Raw genomic sequence first — 20,545 nt, 5'->3', positions numbered from 1 at the left:
CATCTCGTGAGCTAAAAATGTTTACAATGCTACGTGCTTGCAAAACAGTGTTATAAATAAATATAGCGAAGTAATACCAAGAGTTGTCAGGAAAAGAATGAACAGCGCAGTTCACGGTAACATAAAAAGCGTCGCGTCAATCGCGCAAAACAACCGCACAGAGCGCGAACACATAAAAAAGAAACAAAGTTGAAACAACAAATTACAAAAATAGTAAAGAATAACAATTCCCAGAGAAGGAGCCATTCTACCCAGCATGACGAACGGTGCATTGGAGAAAAAAAAAACAGACATGGCACACATGCAACACGTATTATGTGGCACGACATATGAACAGATGAATATATTTGTTATGATAAAAACTGCGGGTTCAGTAGTTGTCCGAATTTATCTTTACTCGTTGGCGCAACAGCGCTGTTAGGAAGTGAATTCTATAATGTAATTGCGCGTGATACAGCCGAGAAGTTAAATGCGTTAGTGTTCCCATAATTGTTAGTAAAGCCTAAATCATTATAGAGTCATCGTAATGTGCAAGATGCCCGTTCCAGTGACATGGTTGATGGCTTAATTTGGTGAACATACCTTTAGAGCAAGGACAGGAGTGCTTTGTCACATCGGCTACCGAGTGGTTCAAGGGAAAGGGTGAGTTTTATTTGAGCAATGCTTTACTGGTGGTCCTGAATCAATTACTGAATTGCCGGAGAGCTTAAGCCTTCTTTTTCTATTGCCCAATTGCAATTCTACCACCTCTCTCTGCAGGATATATTATGATGTTCTCCATATCCACGAGTTGTTCTAAAGTTTCGTGTCGTGCAGGAGATAAATTTTTACAGCTATGACCTGACTCATTTTCCCTATAGTCTTTCTGCTGAAACTAGTTTTATGTTTTCACCTAGTTGTTGACTCTATTCGGTGTCGGGTGCCCACGTGCGTGGCGGTCGTGGAGGGTCGGTGTTGAGTTTTTTTACGTTTTTACTAAAAAGCAATTCATAATGCTCATGCGCCTTGCATAAAATAACATAAACGAAGGTAAGAGATGTGTGGACATATAAGAAACAACAGTAAGCGCAAAGGGGAATAGAGATATGGACATAATGGAACACAGAGCACTATGGGGATACAATAGGTACGGGGTAATCTGGGCTATGTGGTAAAGTGTAATGGTTCCAGGACTAATATTCGCGAATGTGGTTCTTTGCTTGAAGTCAGTGGTACAATCGGGACTCGACGGGAACCAAAGGTCAGTGGGACGCCTCCCGTTAGGCACTCAGGAGAGCACTACAAATGAAGCTGTGTAGGGTGATATGGGCTGCAGAAGTTTTCAATTGCGGAAGCTCAGAGTATTATTGATTACGGAGAACGATGGAACAGTATGGAAGCAAGTAAATGGGCTGGGAAAGTGTTCAGATATTTGTGCCGGAAAAACGTTGATTCACAGTGGAATAAAAAACTAGGAAGCTGACCATGAAGTATGCGACTGGTAGGTGAGCAACATGGCAACAAAGAACGTCAAGTGGAAAGGCAGAGAGGCAAGGACAATCTCATGGGTGGCGGCAATGGAAAAGAAACCTGCTATGAGTGACTACTTAAGAGGAAACAAAATGAAGAAAGAAACAATTGATGATAACTCAAAGGGAAGCTCCTTACATTTCGAAGCGAGGTCAGGATGCTTTAGAACACGCGCCTATAAAGCACGATATAAGAAGGAAGAAGAAGCATGTGCTTGCTGCGGTAAGGCTGGGAAAACGGTGGAGCATTTTTTATTAGAATGCGAAGATATCTGCCCAGCTGTCACTTTGGGCACCTCTGGCCTCCTCCAAGCCCTAGGATTCTGCTAGAGTGCATACATGTTCGCGATAGAGATTAGTAAGAGGCGATTGGAAGAATGGTGAAGGTAAGGAAACGACAAACAATGGAGGCGTACAAAAACAAAGTTCCCTATATGAATTCAGAACGTTTGGCGGTGGGAATTCATTGCGTTTTTTTTCTTACATAGGCAGGACATTAGGCAATATAATAGAAAGAGTCTGGTGGCGCCAGGCACCGCGCGGTTTTAAGGGGGGAGGGGGCGCTCATAGCATCCATCCATTCATCCGGCACACGTGGAGGCGGCCGTAGAACGCAGTCAGCGTGAGATTTCAACCGGCACATTGCACTCTTTTCACATGCTACGGGAGAATTTCACAGGATGTATGAGTAACCGTCTAGTTCTCTAGTGCCTTTACTTTTTCCAGCACCTTTGCACAGGGTGTCCCAGTCCTCATGCATCGCATTCTTAAATAAGACGGGATAACCAAGATAACCAAGATACACGAAGACTACCAAGTGCATATTGTTCGCAGCCGAATACAGCAGCAGCAAGTAATTTTTGCTTGATGTCATTCAATTTGTTTATATAATTGTAACTAGCTATTTTTGACTACTGCTCAGAATGGCGTGCTGTCAATGAACAATTTCTTCGGTGCAATTCACACCTTTCAATCTTACTTTTTCTAATTATCATAATGCCTGCTTTGGTGGCTACAATAATATCTTGATAAAGGAATAAATAACTACATAATATATCACGTCGCGCTTCGTGCACAAGATCCCGATCCATACCAACTTGGGACTGCGACAAGCAGCAGGAAATGGCACGCAAAGCCACGCAGCAGGACACGCATATTGCTTTAATGCGTAATCAGTCAGTCAGTCAATAAATCTATTAAGGTCCTAAGGAACTACTAAGTGATAGTTGCGGGCCGCTCCCACGTTAGGGCCGGAAGGCCATGGTCATGCGCCCATTCGCGGGCCCTTTGGACGGCCCTTAGTTGGTCCTGGGGATCGCCGCTTTTAAGGGCCTCTTCCTAGTCCTCTTGCTTATTAAAGGACGCGTTTTGTAACGCAGAGCATTGCCAGAGCATGTGTGCTAACGAGTAGTACTCTTCATTGCACTCGGGGCATTGTGGGTCGATGTCCGGAGCAAAGCGGCTAGACTTTCCTCTCGAAGGGAAAGATCCCATTTCCAACATCCTCAATGTGGAAGATTGAGGTCTAGTTAGCTGTGGGTGTGGGAGCGGGAATTGCCTGAGTCTAAGCTGATAGTTTCACTGATGTTTGGCTGATGATAGTTTGACTGATAGCTGATATTTGACTATTGCATGAAAAGAGAGTAACGGGTCAGAGTTATGCTCGCAATCCCCACTGCTTAGCGTATCAGGACCATTGCGGAATGTTAGACCTCGCGCTTGGTCGTGAACTAGCTTATTTGTGTTGGGTTTGCTGGGATGTACATTGGTTCCCATGTGTGCCAGATACCATGCAATAGTGTGCAACGGAAACATTTTCGAACGCTTACTGCACCTTACATGAAACATTCTCTTTGGGTTGTCGCTTTCAGTGATGCTTCCCCTGGAATATCTGCCGTGAATGAACACAACTATTCCTACAAGCTAGGTTTGTTCGTTCGCAAACAAAGCGAGCACTACCTGGGAAGTTCGAAATCTCGATGAAAGGGACTAGTTGGTAGCTGTTCATACTCTGTAACCCGTCTTATTACGGCTCATTTTATTACTTTTGCACATGTCGGTGCGTCCGTATTCTTTCGCGAGTACCCCAGCATTGTCAGGTGAAAAGTTCAGTGCCTTGCATCTTCACAAAAACAGTAATTTGCGAAGACATTAAATCGTTATTATAGTGAAAATGTCGATGGTTGGTGGATTTATGAGTGATAAGGAAGAAGTTAAACCACAAAATAAATAAAAAAGGGAATGGCCATGAGATACATAGGCCTCCTCAGAAAATCGTTGGGGAAGCTTATGATAGGGGTATGCGACCTGAAATTTGGAGGTATATCAACTTGTAATTTGGTGTTGGGCCAATCGAAATATGGAGTTGGGCCAACAGAAATTTATGGGTAGGCCAACTTCAACTTTGCAGGGGGGCCAAGTTCAAATGTGCGGTGCGCCAATTCAAATTTTCGGGTAGGCCAACCTAAATTACTGGGTTGGCCAAATTAAAATTGGGACATGGGCCAAATTAAAAATGGTGGTGGGCCAACTTGAAATGTAAGGGTGGACCAGCCTAAATTTGGGGCCTGGCCAACATAGAAATTTGGATGTAGGCCAACTTGAACTTTTGGGGTGGGCCAACCTAAATTCGAGGGTGATCGAACATGAAATCTGGGGGCGGGCAAAGGTAAGTTTTCGGGTGGGCAAACTTGAAATGTTGGTGGTTGCTTGCGCAATCTTAGACGAGTCTCTTGGAGTTTCTGCATGCAATTCTTCAAGTTTGCGGGACATGTTTTATAAAGGTGCTTTAACTCGTATACGACACTTTTCCACCCGCTTGTTTTGCTTTTAAACAACTCTTCTCGCGTTCACAATTGTTCAAGCAGCGTTTGAAAAGATTAAGAATAGACAACGGATCCCTTTCGCTAATGTATCCCTGATAATCAATCATGAATACAAAGCACAGTAGTGACGACAAGCTGTCTCTCGCAGGGATCCATTCACCCGAGCGCTGGTGAACGTGGTGCAGCAAATAGACGCGTACCTTGCCATTTTCGGTCACCTGGCCATCCCCGATTTTCCGGCCGCCAAAAAGAAGGCTGCGTGCGTCATGCTGACCGAACGCACGTTTCCAGGAGCGATCGGCCATGGACTGCTCTACCAACGCGCCACACAATTCGGAGCGCCTAATGGCATCAATCCTGGAGGCAGCAGCATCCCGGCGGTACGCCACTTTTGCGATTTCCGCGAAAAAAGGACCGCTGCGCCGCTGCGGTGGTGGCTAACACAACAACAGATTTCGAGAAAAGAGGTACTTGAGTTGAACAATCTAATCACTCGTGCGAGCAATCCCTCGGAGGGCAAGAGATCGGGGGCGGCTTGCACGAACATTTAATAACGAAAATAACAAATTTAAGAACGCGTTCTTGTGCGGACTATGCGTTGCCTATGGAACATTTAAGAACGCGTTCTGAAAGTAGTTATTATTTTCCATAATTAATGTTCTTGAGAGCCACCCCAGGGATAACCTGAAAAGAATTAAAAGGATCGTCTCTGAACAAGAACGCTGACCAATTTATTTCTTTAAAGGGATAATCGGGTAATACTGCAAGCATTATGTCATGCGTTTGTGCATGTTAGAAACAGACCGCGACTTCTTTTAAAGCCAGTTCGAGGTTTCTAAAGTTGTATTTAGCTGTTTCTTTTTCCGACTGCACGAAAGCCCAACACGTCTCCCTATGGATGGCTGCTATTGTAGTATGACATCACATGGGACTCTCGAAGATGTCAGCGTTGTACCAGGGCCCCTAGATATATTATACTTTGCTGCGCACTTTGCTTGGAGGTTGCGCCTAAGCACGCTGCAATTAATGTTTTTCTCAAGCCATTGCTGTGTTACTTAAACCATTGTGAGTAAAAATGACGACCATTCCACTCTCACAAGATGGAATGGCAGCGAAAGCTCACGACAGTCATAGCTCTCCAAAGAAAAACAAAGTACTTTCGCTGCCAATTCATCATCACAGAGTGGACTGGTTGCCGTTTTTTTGCGTTGCGAGTCTGGCGTCGTTGCTCGTTCGGAGGTGCCCGGGCTCACGATTGTCGTTTACGTTCAGCATCACGGGAACGTTCTTCGTCAGTGGTCGTATCGCGCCGGCACCATTGACTTTCTCGTTGCTGCTCGCTCCGACGCTCCTCGTACGCATGTTTTTCTGCGGGTGTACGAACTATACGTGTCATCCCCATCGATAACTCAGCTGATTTTTTAGCGCCTGTGCCTCCCCTGCTTATATGTTGCGATAACCTTGACGTCACGCTATTGTTCCCGGCGAGCGATGTAATCTGTTCCGCATTTTGTCATCTCCGCCGCCGTACTGCACCTGTATGGGTTTGTTAGAAATCGCTATGTCCGTTTCTATTGCCGGACGCCGAAACACGCCGGTAGGTTAGTCATATAGAGCTTTCGCTGAAGAAAAAAAAATGCCCCCTCTTTGCAACAGCTACCAGTTGTGGTCAAGGTTTCGGAGGCCTTTATCGCTTTTAGAGACAAGTTTCTGCCCCGGCATCGTGTTGTGTCGTGCTGCTATTTCCCAGGTGTCCGCATGTCGTGGGCCCCGTAGGCGCTAAGCGTTTCTACCTTACTGCGCATTTCAACTGAACCTCGGAGCCATGTATACTGACTAAACGGAGAGCTGTGCAAGATATTTGGAGCTGTCAAGCAGTGACAACGCTAAATTTGATGATAAAGAGTATGAATATCCGCTCGCATCGATCCCGCCAGCATGCCCGCTAGTCAGCCCAGTTCACGTTCGCGAGCCGCTGTTCGTCGAGCTTCAAGAGGGCACCGCAGTGTAAGCGGTCTGCATGCGATGTGGCTATAGAAGTGTACGAATGACTACGATGCTGTCATTCCATATTCACGTTTGGTGAAATCCGGCGTACAAAAGATAAGGAATTGTACTTCCGGCAGATACCTGCCATGCCGTATAGTTTATAAAGAGTGACTAGCATTTGTCAGCTTCGGCGTTTCCTTTGGTTATGCTAGGATGGCGACTTAATTAAAATCAAAGACGCCAGCTACACATTTGCATGGTACGGCAAAAAAATTCGCACTCGAACGAAAATCAAAAAAGAAAGTGCGGTGCCGAGGCACTGTAACAAAATCACTTTTATGTTAACGCAATGTATTATGTCCTACACAAATAAACTGAAATCTACTTTTGGGGAAGTCCACCTTTTTCGTGAATGCAACCTTTGAGTCACTTCGGAAATGCATCGATAGCGGCGGGATTGTAGGCTTCATCTAAGCCACTCCATATTATTAATGCCTGATTAACAGCAACCAGATTGTGGTCAGGAGTAAAGTAGACTATGCTCCTCAACACAGGCCTGACAAATATGTAAGTGAGTTCAGATCCGGGCTGTTTGGGGCCCTATTAAAGCAGAGATAAAATAAGGGATGTTTTTTGTACCATATTGTTCCACGGCCTTCGCATAGTGAGCCGGAGACGAATCCGGCTGATGCGTCCACTGAGAGTATCCGATCGGCCCAAAGCACGACCTCCTTCTTCAGATCATACACTAGATGATGTGCGCGGTTCACTTTGGCTCACTGTTCGAAGAAAACAAGCCGAATCTTTCCATTATAAATGACTGCCGAAAAACCACCACTGATTGATCTGTAAGAAACTCATGAGGCATTCCTTTCACGGACTTTGGGTGCTTTTCAGGCGTCCTGTCATTACGCTATTGCTGGGTGATTTGAAAACTACTTCATATTAAACATTGCCTTTTCTCTTAAGAGAATGCTGCCTTTGCGTGTCTGTCTGCGGAATCGTTTGAGCAGCTCTGTCAGTCTATGAGTTATCTGAACCTTGTACTTGTGCAGCTTCCATTTCACAATTCTTCGGACATAACGTCCACAAATTGCTTCGATTTGGGCCATTTGGTTTACTACAACTGATTTGTGGAGATTGCGCAAACTTGCTGCACCCTGTACATCCAACCTTACTTGGAAAAGGCCGACCAAAACAGGTTTGTACGCTGCGTAGAAAACTAGCTTGGTTTAATGTTACACTCATAACATTTTCTAATCAACGCCATCTGTATAACGCAAACAAATGACAGATGACCTTTTGGGTCTGCGGTAGTGTATGCTTCCCGCACAAGACGTTAGCCGTGAATTCGACGGCAGTTTTTTTTATCACGCAAGGCTTACAGTGACCCATTGGTTCCCGTGTCGATCAAGAGCAAAGAAAACATACCACAGGCACAGTTTCCACAGGGCACAGCATCTTGCGAATAGCAAATAACTGTATTGTCACAGCCCAGGCTGTTTACCCTTTTACATACGTAACCAATAATACGAGGTCGCATTAGCGTTCCCTCTGTGCTCAATTTCAAATACATAATTTTTTTCTCTCCCAGGTGCTTCACACGTATGTAATTGCTCGGTTAGTGACAAATCAAGGCAGCTAATATTATGATAGTGCATGCGTGACCGAATAAGAAAGCACATATGTAGGCGACATTTACATTGCGCATACATCATGAATTATTTCTGTACTTCTTGCTGCTGCAGTACATTGAGGTATATGCTCTACAGATTATTCTTCTGGTGATTTTGGAGACACCTGGGAAAAGAATGTCATCTGCTACTACCAAGCTGTGTTCTACGAAAGATGAGCAAAAAAACTAAATTCGGTGCGAGATGCACTCAAGGGCATACGCATTTTTGTGTGAATGCGCATTAATGTGCACTTACCCTTCTCAGTTTTGGTAAGGTGAACTGTGCTGCTTAAAACTAATGGGCACAATGCAGGTTATTGAGAATTACGTTTCTACTTCGCTTTTCACCTGTATAATGGGACACTTCGAACAGTGCAGGTAGTACTAGCTAATGTACTCGTGTGCTTAGCACTCCGTTTTAGAGCGCAGCTCTTTGGCGTCCGTTCCTGGGTTTCGCGTCGTCGTCGTCGTCGGCGTTGTCGTCGGCCTCGTAACCAGCTCGCCGGCGAATGTGCTGCTCCGCCGCCGCGCATGCGCGCTGTCGGCTCTCCGGGCGAGGGAGGATGATGGAAGGGAGGAGGAGAGACTGCGGAGGAGGGCTGGCTACACAAATGGCTCTTTGGCGTCCGTTCCTGGGTTTCGCGTCGTCGTCGGCGTTATCGTCGGCCTCGTAACCAGCTCCGCCCCCCTTTCATCCCCCCAGCGCTAGCAGCGACCGACTGATGCCGCTTTCGTGAGTCCGCTACCGCACTCACGAAAGACGTCGTGCACTTCCTGCAACTCGCATTAACCGTCCATCGATCCACACCGATGTTAGTAGTGGGGGACTTTAATGTTGACATAAAGACAAACAGCAATTTTCTAACACTTATGCGGGAGAACATCCCGTTCCTCTCGCTCGTAACGCGTCCCACGGCTGTGACAACCTCGCGAGGCACTTGTATAGATCTCATCTTTGAGAATCAAGCATTGGTGTACCAAGTCGAACATATATCAGTCTATTTCTCCGACCACAAAGCTTCCTTCATGACTGCCAAGAACTGTTAGTGGAGTCTTTGTTAAAGGAATACGTGTGAAAAATAAAAAAAAATTCTGTGATAGCGCATACATGTGTTGCTAGATTTCTTTGCCTCAATCTATCGAAAGGGTGAAACAGCTTATTTGCTGTTTATTACGCCTATGTACAGGCCACCTAAATAGGGTACTTTGGCAAAGAGCACCCTATTCAACACGGTTAAGCACCTCAAAACATGTGATCGCATGCCTTTAACAAGTGGCCGCTGTTATTGATACAATGACACATTCTTTGATCTGCACGCCGTCTTTGGGGTAGTGCACACAAAATGAGATATATTATTTTACATCTTTAATAGGCTCTTGTAAGCAACAAGCCTTAGGAGTCAGGTAGGCATGGAAAAAGCTGTGGACTGAGTCAGAAGCTGTTCTCGTAGGCTTCGATGTAGCAGGAGTTATGAGAGGTCCTCCTTTGCTTAGGTACACTTGTTGATGCAAATATCAGAAGTGACATAATGCAAATGCAGCACTACTGTTGGGGAAGAAGCACAATGAATGCCGTATAATAGCAGGAATCACTTGTCCTTCTCAATAACGGCACTTCAAGATGTGTAAGATGTGCCTCAGCAGCACGCCACATGCTTAAGGAAGGACATAAAGCGCTAAACAAACAAGGAGCAGAGGGCAGAGACAGGAAGAGCGCAAATTTTCGACTATTTCTGACTGTCTCGTCAGTATGAGCACATTATCGCACAAGTGCACTAAGGCAGCACACATACGAGGAAAAGAAATGCGCGGTATTTCTGTTTGCACGTTAATGAAAAAATGCCGGCTTTGTGCGCGATGCCATTAACTCTTAATGCTATTTTGACATTCTTAGCGTTATGGAGCACTCGTTCAGCAACTAGCCCACTTTTACGAAACACAATGTCCCATTTAGGCTGTGTCTATTATTCAGCTTTAATAAGGCAGTATATATATATTGTTACGGTGAAGTGAAGGAAGACGTTCAGTTGGACTAGAGAAAGACGAAGTCTGGCGGTTGCCTGAACGCCATATCCATCATTTGTAAATATAAGTTATTTTACACTCGTGGGCCTGCTTTCTTCCCGCAACATTTTGGTGGAAGGTGCGGGGTACCACCACGGAACTTCGCAGCGGACGTCATCTACCTGCTGCCACAATGGCAAATCAACCGACACAAGCGACAACGCCTCGGCAGCCCGTGCCCACGGTCATCCTCACTCACCCACGGGACCCGGGAACATTTTGTGGCACGGACAACGTCGACGTCGAGGACTGGCTTACGATGTACGAGCGAGTGTGCGACAACAACAGGTGGGATCCTACAATGATGCTTGCAAACGTAATATTTTATCTGAAGGGAACTGCGAAGCAATGGTATGACACACATGAAGCTGACCTAACGAGCTGGGATGTTTGCAAAGAAAAAATGCGAGACCTGTTCGGCAGACCTGTCGGTCGTCAGCTGGCAGCTAAAAAAGAACTTGCGTGCCGCGCTCAGACGTCCACAGAATCCTATGTCGTGTACATACAGGATGTGCTGGCCCTCTGTCGCAAGGCTGATGACAACATGACCGAGGCAGACAAGATTGGCCATATATTGAAAGGTATTGCAGACGATGCCTTCAATCTCTTGATGTGTAAGGATTGTGCCACTGTGGATGCAATTATTAAGGAGTGCCGGCGCTTCGAACAAGCGAAGGGCCGCCGCGTCACTCAAACTTTCGACCGGTTGCCCAATACCGCCGCGACATCTTCTTGCGAAGACCCGCCGCGGTTCGTTCAGCCCGCAGGACCGGAAGAAATAACGCGCATCGTTCGCCGTGAGCTTGAGGCCATGGCCCCGGCTCCCGTTCGTTCAGACTGTCGGGAAAGCGTACCCGCTATCTCCCTTATACAAGCGGTCGTTCGGGAGGAAATAGCAAGTTTGGGCATTCCATCTCTCTGCTCAGTCCGCCATACCAACACCTACCAAATTTCTCCGACCGCTCGCTCCCGGACGCAAAGCTTTCCACCACTCCGTCGCAACCCGGCTGAATGGCGCACAGCGGATGATAAACCCATCTGTTTTAATTGTTCCGGTATTGGACACATCGCCCGTCATTGCCGCAACCACTGGTCGTCGCCTCCTCGGTGGTCGTCTCCGAGTCACTACAGCCAAGTACCCGACAATCGCACTTTCTCGCCCTATACGCCGACTAGGAACATCAACGCCGACAGTGCTCCACCAAGATCCAGCCGATCCCCGTCTCCGCAAGGTCGTAGGTCCCGTTCGCCTCTCGTTCACCGCTCTTCGTCCCCTTCTGCAACCGGTCGCTTCGCTTCGGGAAACTAGGCGGTGCAGCTCCCGGAGGTGAAGCTGCAACTCCGACCCGGCCCACAAATCCTCTATTGACCCTGCCTACATGTGGAAACCTGCTGGACATTGAAGTCGATGGCGTTCCTGTTAGATCTCTCGTTGATACAGGAGCGCAGCTTTCAGTTATGAGCGCTGCTCTCCGCCTCCGGCTCAAAAAGGTTCTGACCCCCGCCGTACCGTGCACCGTGCGAGTCGCCGATGGGAGTACGTCACCTGTCCTTGGAATGTGCACAGCACGTGTGACCATTGGGGGCCATTATACCGTTGTTCTATTTATCGTCCTTGAACACTGCCCACACGACCTAATTCTCGGCCTCGACTTCCTTTCGAAACACTCTGCCCAAATTGACTGCTCCGCAGGTGTTGTACAGTTGGACCTGCCGCTTCCTGCCGACGCAACCACTTGTGCTCCACACCGCTTATGTGCTGCTGAATTTGCAAGGCTGTCTCCACAGGCTGCTACAAATGTCCTGCTGACGCCCTGTCCTCCCGTACCTGATGGCGAGTACGTCCTGTCGCCGCTTACTGACGTGGTTTTGTCGCGTAATATTGCCCTACCGAGCACCTTAATTCGGATCCGCGAAAACTGCGCTCGCGTGCCCATCCTCAATTTTGGGTTCTCGTCACATGTTTTGCCACACGGTATCGCCATAGCGCATATCACTCCTTTGGAAGAATTTCAGATTTCTTTTTTGACCTCTGAATCCTTCCTCAGTACGAACGGACCTTTGTCATCCACTCCTTCGTACTCGACGCCTGCGGACGATGTTTCTAAGATGATCGCCCCCGACCTTCCTTCCGAGCAAACAACAGCTCTTCGTCACCTCCTGTCATCTTATCGGGACATCTTTGATTTGGACGACCGTCCACTTGGCCAGACATCTGTTGTCACGCATCGCATCAACACCGGTGACGCCAGCCCCATTCATAGGCGGCCATATCGTGTCTCGGCAACAGAAAGGGCCATCATACAGAAAGAAGTAGACAGGATGATGGACAAGGACATCATTGAACCCTCCAGTAGCCCGTGGGCATCACCGGTTGTCTTAGTCAAGAAAAAAGATAACTCGTGGCGCTTCTGCGTTGACTACCGTCACCTCAACCGGATAACAAAGAAGGATGTTTATCCCTTGCCTCGCATTGATGACGCTCTTGACTGCCTTCACGGATCCCAATACTTTTCATCAATTGACCTCCGCTCCGGCTATTGGCAGATTAGCGTCGATGAGATGGACCGCGAGAAAACCGCCTTTGTCACACCGGACGGTCTGTACCAATTTAAAGTCATGCCCTTTGGATTATGCAATGCGCCAGCTACATTCGAGCGCATGATGGACTCTCTCTTGCGCGGCTTGAAGTGGTCTACATGCCTGTGTTACCTCGACGATGTGATTGTGTTTTCGCCGAACTTTGAGAGCCACCTGCGGCGCCTCACAACCATACTCTCCGTGTTTCGCAGGGCTGGCCTTCAGCTAAACTCCTCCAAGTGCCATTTCGGTCGCCGTGAAATTAACATGCTTGGTCATCTCGTCAACGCCGCCGGAATCCAACCTGATCCACAGAAAGTTCACGCCGTGCGAAATTTTCCTGTACCTTGTTCAACGAACGATGTCCGTAGTTTTCTGGGCTTATGCTCTTATTTTCGGCGATTTGTGAAAAATTTTGCGGACATCGCTCACCCTCTCACTGACCTTCTTAAGAAAGACGCCTCTTTCTCTTGGGGACCGCTACAGGAGAAAGCCTTCTCTACCCTGATTGAGCGGCTTACCACTTCCCCGATTCTCTCCCACTTTGATCCTTCTGCGCCCACTGAAGTACGAAGTGACGCGAGTGGTCATGGCATCGGCGCTGTCCTCGCTCAGCGTCAACAGGGCCAAGACCGTGTCATCGCTTACGCTAGCCGCCGCCTTTCCACGCCCGAGCGAAATTACTCCATTACTGAGAGAGAATGTCTCGCGCTCGTATGGGCGGTCGCGAAATTTCGCCCGTACCTTTTCGGTCGGAGCTTCTGCGTTGTCACCGACCATCACGCCCTCTGCTGGCTCTCCTCTTTGAAGGACCCAACTGGACGACTTGCACGTTGGGCATTGCGCCTACAAGAATATACATTTTCTATTATATATAAGTCAGGACGCCTGCATAAAGACGCTGACTGCCTGTCCCGCAATCCCGTGGATCAACCGGACGATACCGATGCAGACTCGGACATCAGTATTCTGTCCCTCTCCGGCTTCCTCCACATTGGCGACGAGCAGCGCAAGGATCCTGTTCTTCGAACACTTATGGACCGCCTAAGCTCCTCGCCCAATGACCCGTCCCTTCGGATGTTCACCTTGCGCGATGGAACTTTATACCGTCGTAGCGTTCGTCCTGACGGCCCGGAGCTCCTCCTAGTCGTCCCCAAGCACCTTCGACTCACCGTGCTCCAGCAACTTCATGACGCTCCTACTGCTGGACATCTGGGCGTCACTCGTACTTACGACCACCTGCGGCGCCGCTTCTTCTGGCCTGGCATTTATCGCTCTGTGCGCCGTTATGTCGCTTCTTGCGACCTGTGTCAGCGCCGGAAGACGCCTGCTATGCCTCCCGCTGGTTTGCTTCAACCCATTGATATACCTACAGAGCCCTTCTTCCGTGTGGGCCTCGACCTCCTTGGTCCGTTTCCAATTTCCATCAAAGGAAACAAATGGATTGCTGTAGCAACCGATTATGCCACTAGATATGCCATCGCACGAGCCCTGCCAACCAGCTGCGCTACAGATGTCGCCGACTTCTTACTAAAAGACGTCATCCTGCACCACGGCGCCCCTCGCCAGTTGCTGACGGATCGCGGCCGCTACTTTCTATCGAAGGTCGTTGATGATCTGCTCCGCTCCTGTTCTACAGAACATCGGATTGCTACCGCGTACCACCCTCAAACGAACGGCCTCACCGAGCGACTCAACCGCACACTCACTGAAATGCTCGCCATGTACGTCTCCAACGATCACCGCGACTGGGACGTCGCTTTACCATACGTCACTTTCGCATACAACTCGTCCCGTCACGACACTGCCGGATTTTCACCATTTTTCCTTTTGTACGGCCGCGACCCCACCTTGCCTTTTGACACGTTGCTACCTTCCGCAGTACAGTCACCCAGCACTGCTTACGCTCGCGAGGCTATTGACTTAGCCGCCCAGGCCCGAGATGTCGCCCGTCATCGCCTCACAGTCTCGCAAGCTTCTCAAAAGCGACGCTACGACCTTCGGCACCGAGACCACCATTTTTCACCTGGTTCCCTTGTCCTTCTCTGGACGCCTTCACGTCGTGTCGGCTTGTCGGAAAAATTACTGTCCCGTTTTTCTGGTCCGTACCAGATCTTACGCCAACTGTCCGACGTGACCTACGAGATCGCCCCACTCGGTCAGCCTTCCGTGCCTCCGAACTTAACCAGTGATGTTGTTCACGTCACCAGGCTCAAGCCCTATGTCCCCCCAATCAGTGAGGCTGTTTAACTTGCACCGGGACGGAGCTCCCCCACCGGGAGGGTGATGTTACGGTGAAGTGAAGGAAGACGTTCAGTTGGACTAGAGAAAGACGAAGTCTGGCGGTTGCCTGAACGCCATATCCATCATTTGTAAATATAAGTTATTTTACACTCGTGGGCCTGCTTTCTTCCCGCAACATATATATATATATATATATATATATATATATATATATATATATATATATATATGTTTTTTTCAGCTTATCTGGAGGCATGTGTTCAACATGCAAGCGCTCAAAGCTCATCGCATAGAATGTTGTCAAGTTCATTCATATAATCATGAATACTTAGGCACCTATAAAAAGGAAGTCAATACTAGTTTTTAGCTGTCAATCAAATTTACGAATGCGAAGCCGCACGACCCGCTCTACTTAAGATTTCAGTACTCTACCTGGTAAATACTAGCGAATGTAATAAATTGTGTAATATTAAACAAAATATTTTGTTACTTAAACTTAAAGCACTGCTATATATGCAAGTTCCCCTAGACCTACTGCACTGTAAGAGTAGTTCACAGGCTCAAATGTAATTTTTTTTTCGGAGGATTATGTAATAACGGAAATATGAAGAAAAATACGTAGTGTACTCATGGGTAGCAGCAGGGTTTACACAAGGATATATTAGCTATTCTGACTTATGAGGAAGCATCAACGACCTCCAAGCTCCGATGCCGCCTATTTAAATACATGTCAAAAGCAAAAATGCTTATCTTAGATAACCCCTGGGTCGATTTTAATGAAATGTGTTGCATTCGAGACAGAAAGCCAAATTGTCGTTTCTTTTGAAAGCGCAACTCTGATTTATGGCTTTAGCGTTTAAGAAAGAAATTAAAAAATTTTGCAAGTTAAAAAAATAGAAGCACGAAGTTAACAAATCTGTAGCTCGGCACCAAGAACAGACATTCTAGTTCTGTAAGTTGCATCCGTCATGGCATCCAGCGTGGACAACTGTAATTTATCAATTTATGTCTTACGTGAAATTGTTACATTCTTTACAAGAGCTTTCCAAATGTTTCACTCACAAATTAATGGTTTGATTGAGAACCACGTATAACACACACATTAGTACGCTTTAGATGTACTATTAGGTGGAGTTGATAGCTATGAAATGTTGTTTTTATTTGCTGAGTTATAGACTAAACTTGACAATTTTGTTTGCTGGAAATCACGAATTTTCCTCAATCATTATTAGGAGATTAACAGACAACATATAAAATTTGGAAAGCATATTTCGCGCCAGCAAACAAGGACGGAAGGGAGACGAAACAACAATGTGCTAACTTCAACAACTTGATTTTCAGGAAACACACATATTTAACCTATGCACAGTGGCGCCATCTCATCCAAATCTTAACCATCCAAAAAAGCCGTCTCCTTATCTAACAAGTCGACCGAAGGGACACTAACACATGTATCACTATTCCGCCATATAGCCTGAGCCTCAATACTTTCTCGCACATCTTTATCTTTGTGCTTCGCAAGAACACGGGAGGCTCCATACACCGGCGCTCAGCCGCATTCCCGATAGTGAGTAGACAGATGACCGTATTGCTTATTTTTCGCATTTAGGCTATCTTCCCGTAATCGGCCATTAAGACATCTTCCTGTCTGTCCAATATATTTTTTCCGACAGGAGCGGAAGCTCATAAACAACAGCTTCTATGCAACCCACTGGTGCTTTACGATGATTCGTAGAGCTTCCGGCAGCTGGCTTAGGGTACGGGTCCATTATTCAACATTTTGCCAGCTTTTCTGGGGCTGAAAAGGCCACTTTTGTGTCCACCAGGCTAGCATTTTCTTAAGACTATTTGCCGTTCTATGCAGGTAGGGCACTACCGCTACCTTCCCTCTGCGTTCCGTCCGTTGATTTGCCGCACCCCGAATTGTGCTATCTGATCTGCATCTTTTTAGCATCCCCTCTACGACGGATACTTGATCAGACGGATCAGAGCGCAATTATTTACGGAACGAGAATGCCTCGGTGTTGTCTGGGCGGTTGCCAAGCTCCGTCCTTAGCTTTACGGCCGTCCTTGCTCAGTAATAATTTAGCATCGGGCTCTCTGCTGGCTTTCGTCCCTAAAGGAAACCACGGGCAGGTTTGGTCGCTGGACTTTGTGGCCCCAAGAGTTTTGATACTATATGATTCACTGTTTTTCGCATCATCCCGGTGACAACTCCGACGTGTGTGGCATCGAGAACAGCGCTTGTGTTTTCTCCGTGTCACAGCTTTCCGCATTGCGCACAAGCAACGTTGTGATGCCTGACTCAAAGCCCTCGTCAATAATTTTGAATCCACCCCGTCGATGCTTCCTTACACCTATTCGTTTTTGGTGGTTATACTTTATATCATCGTAATGTTCATCTCGAAGGCGCTACCTCCTTCCCGTCCTTCCAAAGCATCTCTGTTCGACCGTTCTAAACAAACTTCACGACGCGCCCACCGCTAGGCATCTCGACATGTCTCGCACTTACGCTTTTTGAAGCGTAAGTGCGAGACATATCTTTTTTTCTGGTCCAGTCTCGCACATTCCGTAGGACTTTAGGTCGCAGCTTGTGAGCCATATCAACGCCTCAAGAGTCATTTCTACTTAGAGCTGGTTATCTACAGTCACTTGAAATGCCGGTATAGCCATTCGGTAATTTCAGCATACATCTCCTGGCTCCTTTTCCTGTATCTTACTCGAGCAACAAGTGGGCTGCAATCGCAACTGACTACGCGACCAGAGATGCTATTCCACGCACTCTTCGTACCAGCTGCGCAACTTATGGGGCAGACTTTCTACTACACGACGCCATTTTTATGCGTCGAACTCCACGTCAAGTATAGATGGAAGCTGTATCGTCTTGTCCAAGGCCATTAACGGCATCACATATGTCTGCTGTATCGTTCATTACCTTACGAACTCTTACCGATCACAAACCAAGTGTCTGACAAAGCGATTGAACTGGATTGATGCAGATAAGCTCGCTCAATACGTTTCAGACGATCCCCATGATCGGAACCTCTCTGTACCTTACATTACGCTCGTCTATGGCTATTCTCGCCTTGACACTGCCGTCTATTTCCTTATCTAGCTATTGCGGGGTCGTGAACCCATGCTGCTGGTGGACGCCTTGTTACTATCGATTATGACTTCAACAAGTGAATATGCGCGTGATTCCATCGCTTGCACTTGCCACGCTCGACAAATGTCACGCACTCTCCTGAACATTGTGTCAGGAAAGCGCCATAAGCACCGTCAGGACCTTGGTCACCGTGAAGCACACTTTTAGTCGTGAGCCCTCGAGCTGCCTTGGTCCCCTTCGCGTCTAGTAAGCCTTTGCGAGAAACTCCTGTTTTGTTACAAGGCCCATATTGCGTCGTTCGCCAAGTCAATGATGTCACCCGCGAACTTGTTCTAGCCAAGCCCGAAACGTACTCCGCTACGACAACCAGAGACGTTGTCCAGGTCGCCAACCTCAAGTACTACAACTCTCACTTTGGTACAGATATCTAGCGGTACCGGGATGGCTCTTTTTCGCGCTGGGTGGTGCTGCGGTATAACAGACGCTTAAGACACATTTCTTATTTCCACAATCACAACATTGCGAAAATCTTGAGGAGACGGCAATATAATTTCAAGATAAAGACAATAAGGGCATGACTAAATACACGTACAAACTGAACGCACTTGTATAGAGTGGTTGAGTGGCCGACTGAGGATTGCACCAGCACTCCTAGCTGGTATGTCCCACTTATGTTTCTCTTAAACTCCATAGACCCGGCAAGCGGCATGGTCGTGCGTGATTTCATGCAGCATCGGCCGGTGCACTCTTTTTTAAAAATCACGGCCGAACTGCAATTCCGTCTGTACGTCTATCTAACAGTCGTGTGCGTATTATTATGCACATGTGTTTGTAGGATGTTCTGACTGTTGCACTTGGGTGATATAAGGATTTTGCGGTATATTGCACCAAATTCATTTATTCAACCTTTGTTAAAGTTTCCAAAATGTGGTCACTCTGCAATGTCCAAGAGAGCCAGACATACTGTCAAATAATACGATGCAGATCCAATAAACTTAATGGAATCGACATGGTTGGGACGGTTTCATGCTACGGTAACAAAATTACTATAAAACTAACTACAATGCAAACAATGGCCATTATGTTCATCCGATGCAGCATGGACACCTATGCAATGCTCACGTATGCACCGCACAGGTCACAACTTTAATGTAATGTGATGTATACATAGGTCGGTGAGCTCCCTGAAGAGTTAGCTTACTAAGACTTGGACCAACCCGTGAGGCTCAGTTCGTGTGAGCCTGGCTGAGCAGAATTTATGTGGATACCAGCCGGAGCAACCTCTGCTGAGTACAATTTTGGCTTATTATGAGTATGTGCCATCTAGGCTGAATAGAATTCTGGGGTGTCTGCACGCACATGGAAATTAATCACATCATGGAATAATCCAGTAAGCAGCTACATCGCCCAATCTAACAAAAAGAACATTCAGACGCATATATGCCACGCTGTCTTTGTATAGTTTCTAAGCGGCATCATATTTTAATTGTGCAGGCATGGCATCGTATGGTGAATGGGTTTACGCAATAATAAGCGTATTTGCAAACCAATGAGCTATTTTGCTTCTCCCGTTGAGCATGCCTTATGCCTTGTGATACGTCTGCAAATTTGATTTGCTGTGGAGGCGCAGCAACTGTGAAATTGTACTATTATACGTGGGAATAGGTACAAGAGGCTGATTTCACTACACGATCTTGATTTGCTTTGGAGTAATGTGTTATCGACAGTTTATAAAAATGAGGTGCCTGCCTGCTTTTCAAGTTGTCGCACGGGTTTTACGAGAGGTAGAGAGAGAGAAAGAAGAAAAGGCAGGGATATTTACGGCGCGGTATGGTTTTTGAGATTATTGTGACACGTTACGGCAGGCACAAATAAAAACGTCAGTGCACTTAAGTAAGCGGTATGTGCATTTATCTTTTCGAGTGAGGCTTAATGCACTTGCAGTAAGGAAAAAGTCTGCAATATGTTTAAGCTATATTAGTTTCCGTGCACCGAAAAATACTACATCAGAAAAAAGAGATAAAAGAGGTCGCCATTTCTCTGTGCTACCCACTCTGATTCCAAAACAATTATCTCCGACTCGCGAGGGGCCTGTCGGAACATCGAGCAAGGCTGGGCTCCATACTTAGCCTACCGACTACTTCAAAGTTGCACCTACACCGGGGACCCCACTCACCGGAACATAGTATGGGCTCCTGCTCATATGGGTCTCGAGGGGAATGAGGCAGCCGATACCACCGCCCGCGTGCTCTCTCTCCAGGCTTCCTTTCTCGACCCCCTAGATCAGGATCTCGAATTCAATCCCGCGTATTCTTTTAAATACATTGTCCTACATTATCAATCTGGTCATAGCCTTTACCCTCGCGCGAGTAAAGGACTACCTAAGACGGAGGAGCGGCTTCTACTCCGTCTGTATACCAACACTCTGCTGTGCCCGGCAGCACTCAAACATTTTGATCGTTCGTTCACGGGCAGTTGTCCGCACTGTGCGGAGGCGTCTTCGGACATCTACCACATGGTGTGGGCCTGCCCATCTAACCCAGCTATTGCCCCT

At 47.2% G+C, this 20,545-nt stretch overlaps 1 protein-coding gene across 1 annotated transcript in view; it reads left to right on the top strand.

The window, feature by feature from the left end:
- Positions 1 to 20,545, top strand: part of LOC135911179 (uncharacterized) — a 180,918-nt gene that overhangs the window by 88,834 nt on the left and 71,539 nt on the right. Inside the window, exon 11 of the mRNA XM_065443368.1 lies at positions 4,482 to 4,713. Within this exon, the coding sequence (XP_065299440.1) occupies positions 4,482 to 4,713 (232 nt within the window). The remainder of the gene's footprint in view (positions 1 to 4,481; positions 4,714 to 20,545) is intronic.

Source organism: Dermacentor albipictus, chromosome 5 (genome assembly GCF_038994185.2).
Source record: "Dermacentor albipictus isolate Rhodes 1998 colony chromosome 5, USDA_Dalb.pri_finalv2, whole genome shotgun sequence".
In the NCBI taxonomy this organism is placed as follows: domain Eukaryota; kingdom Metazoa; phylum Arthropoda; class Arachnida; order Ixodida; family Ixodidae; genus Dermacentor; species Dermacentor albipictus.
This window is presented reverse-complemented; position numbering and strand designations above follow the sequence as displayed.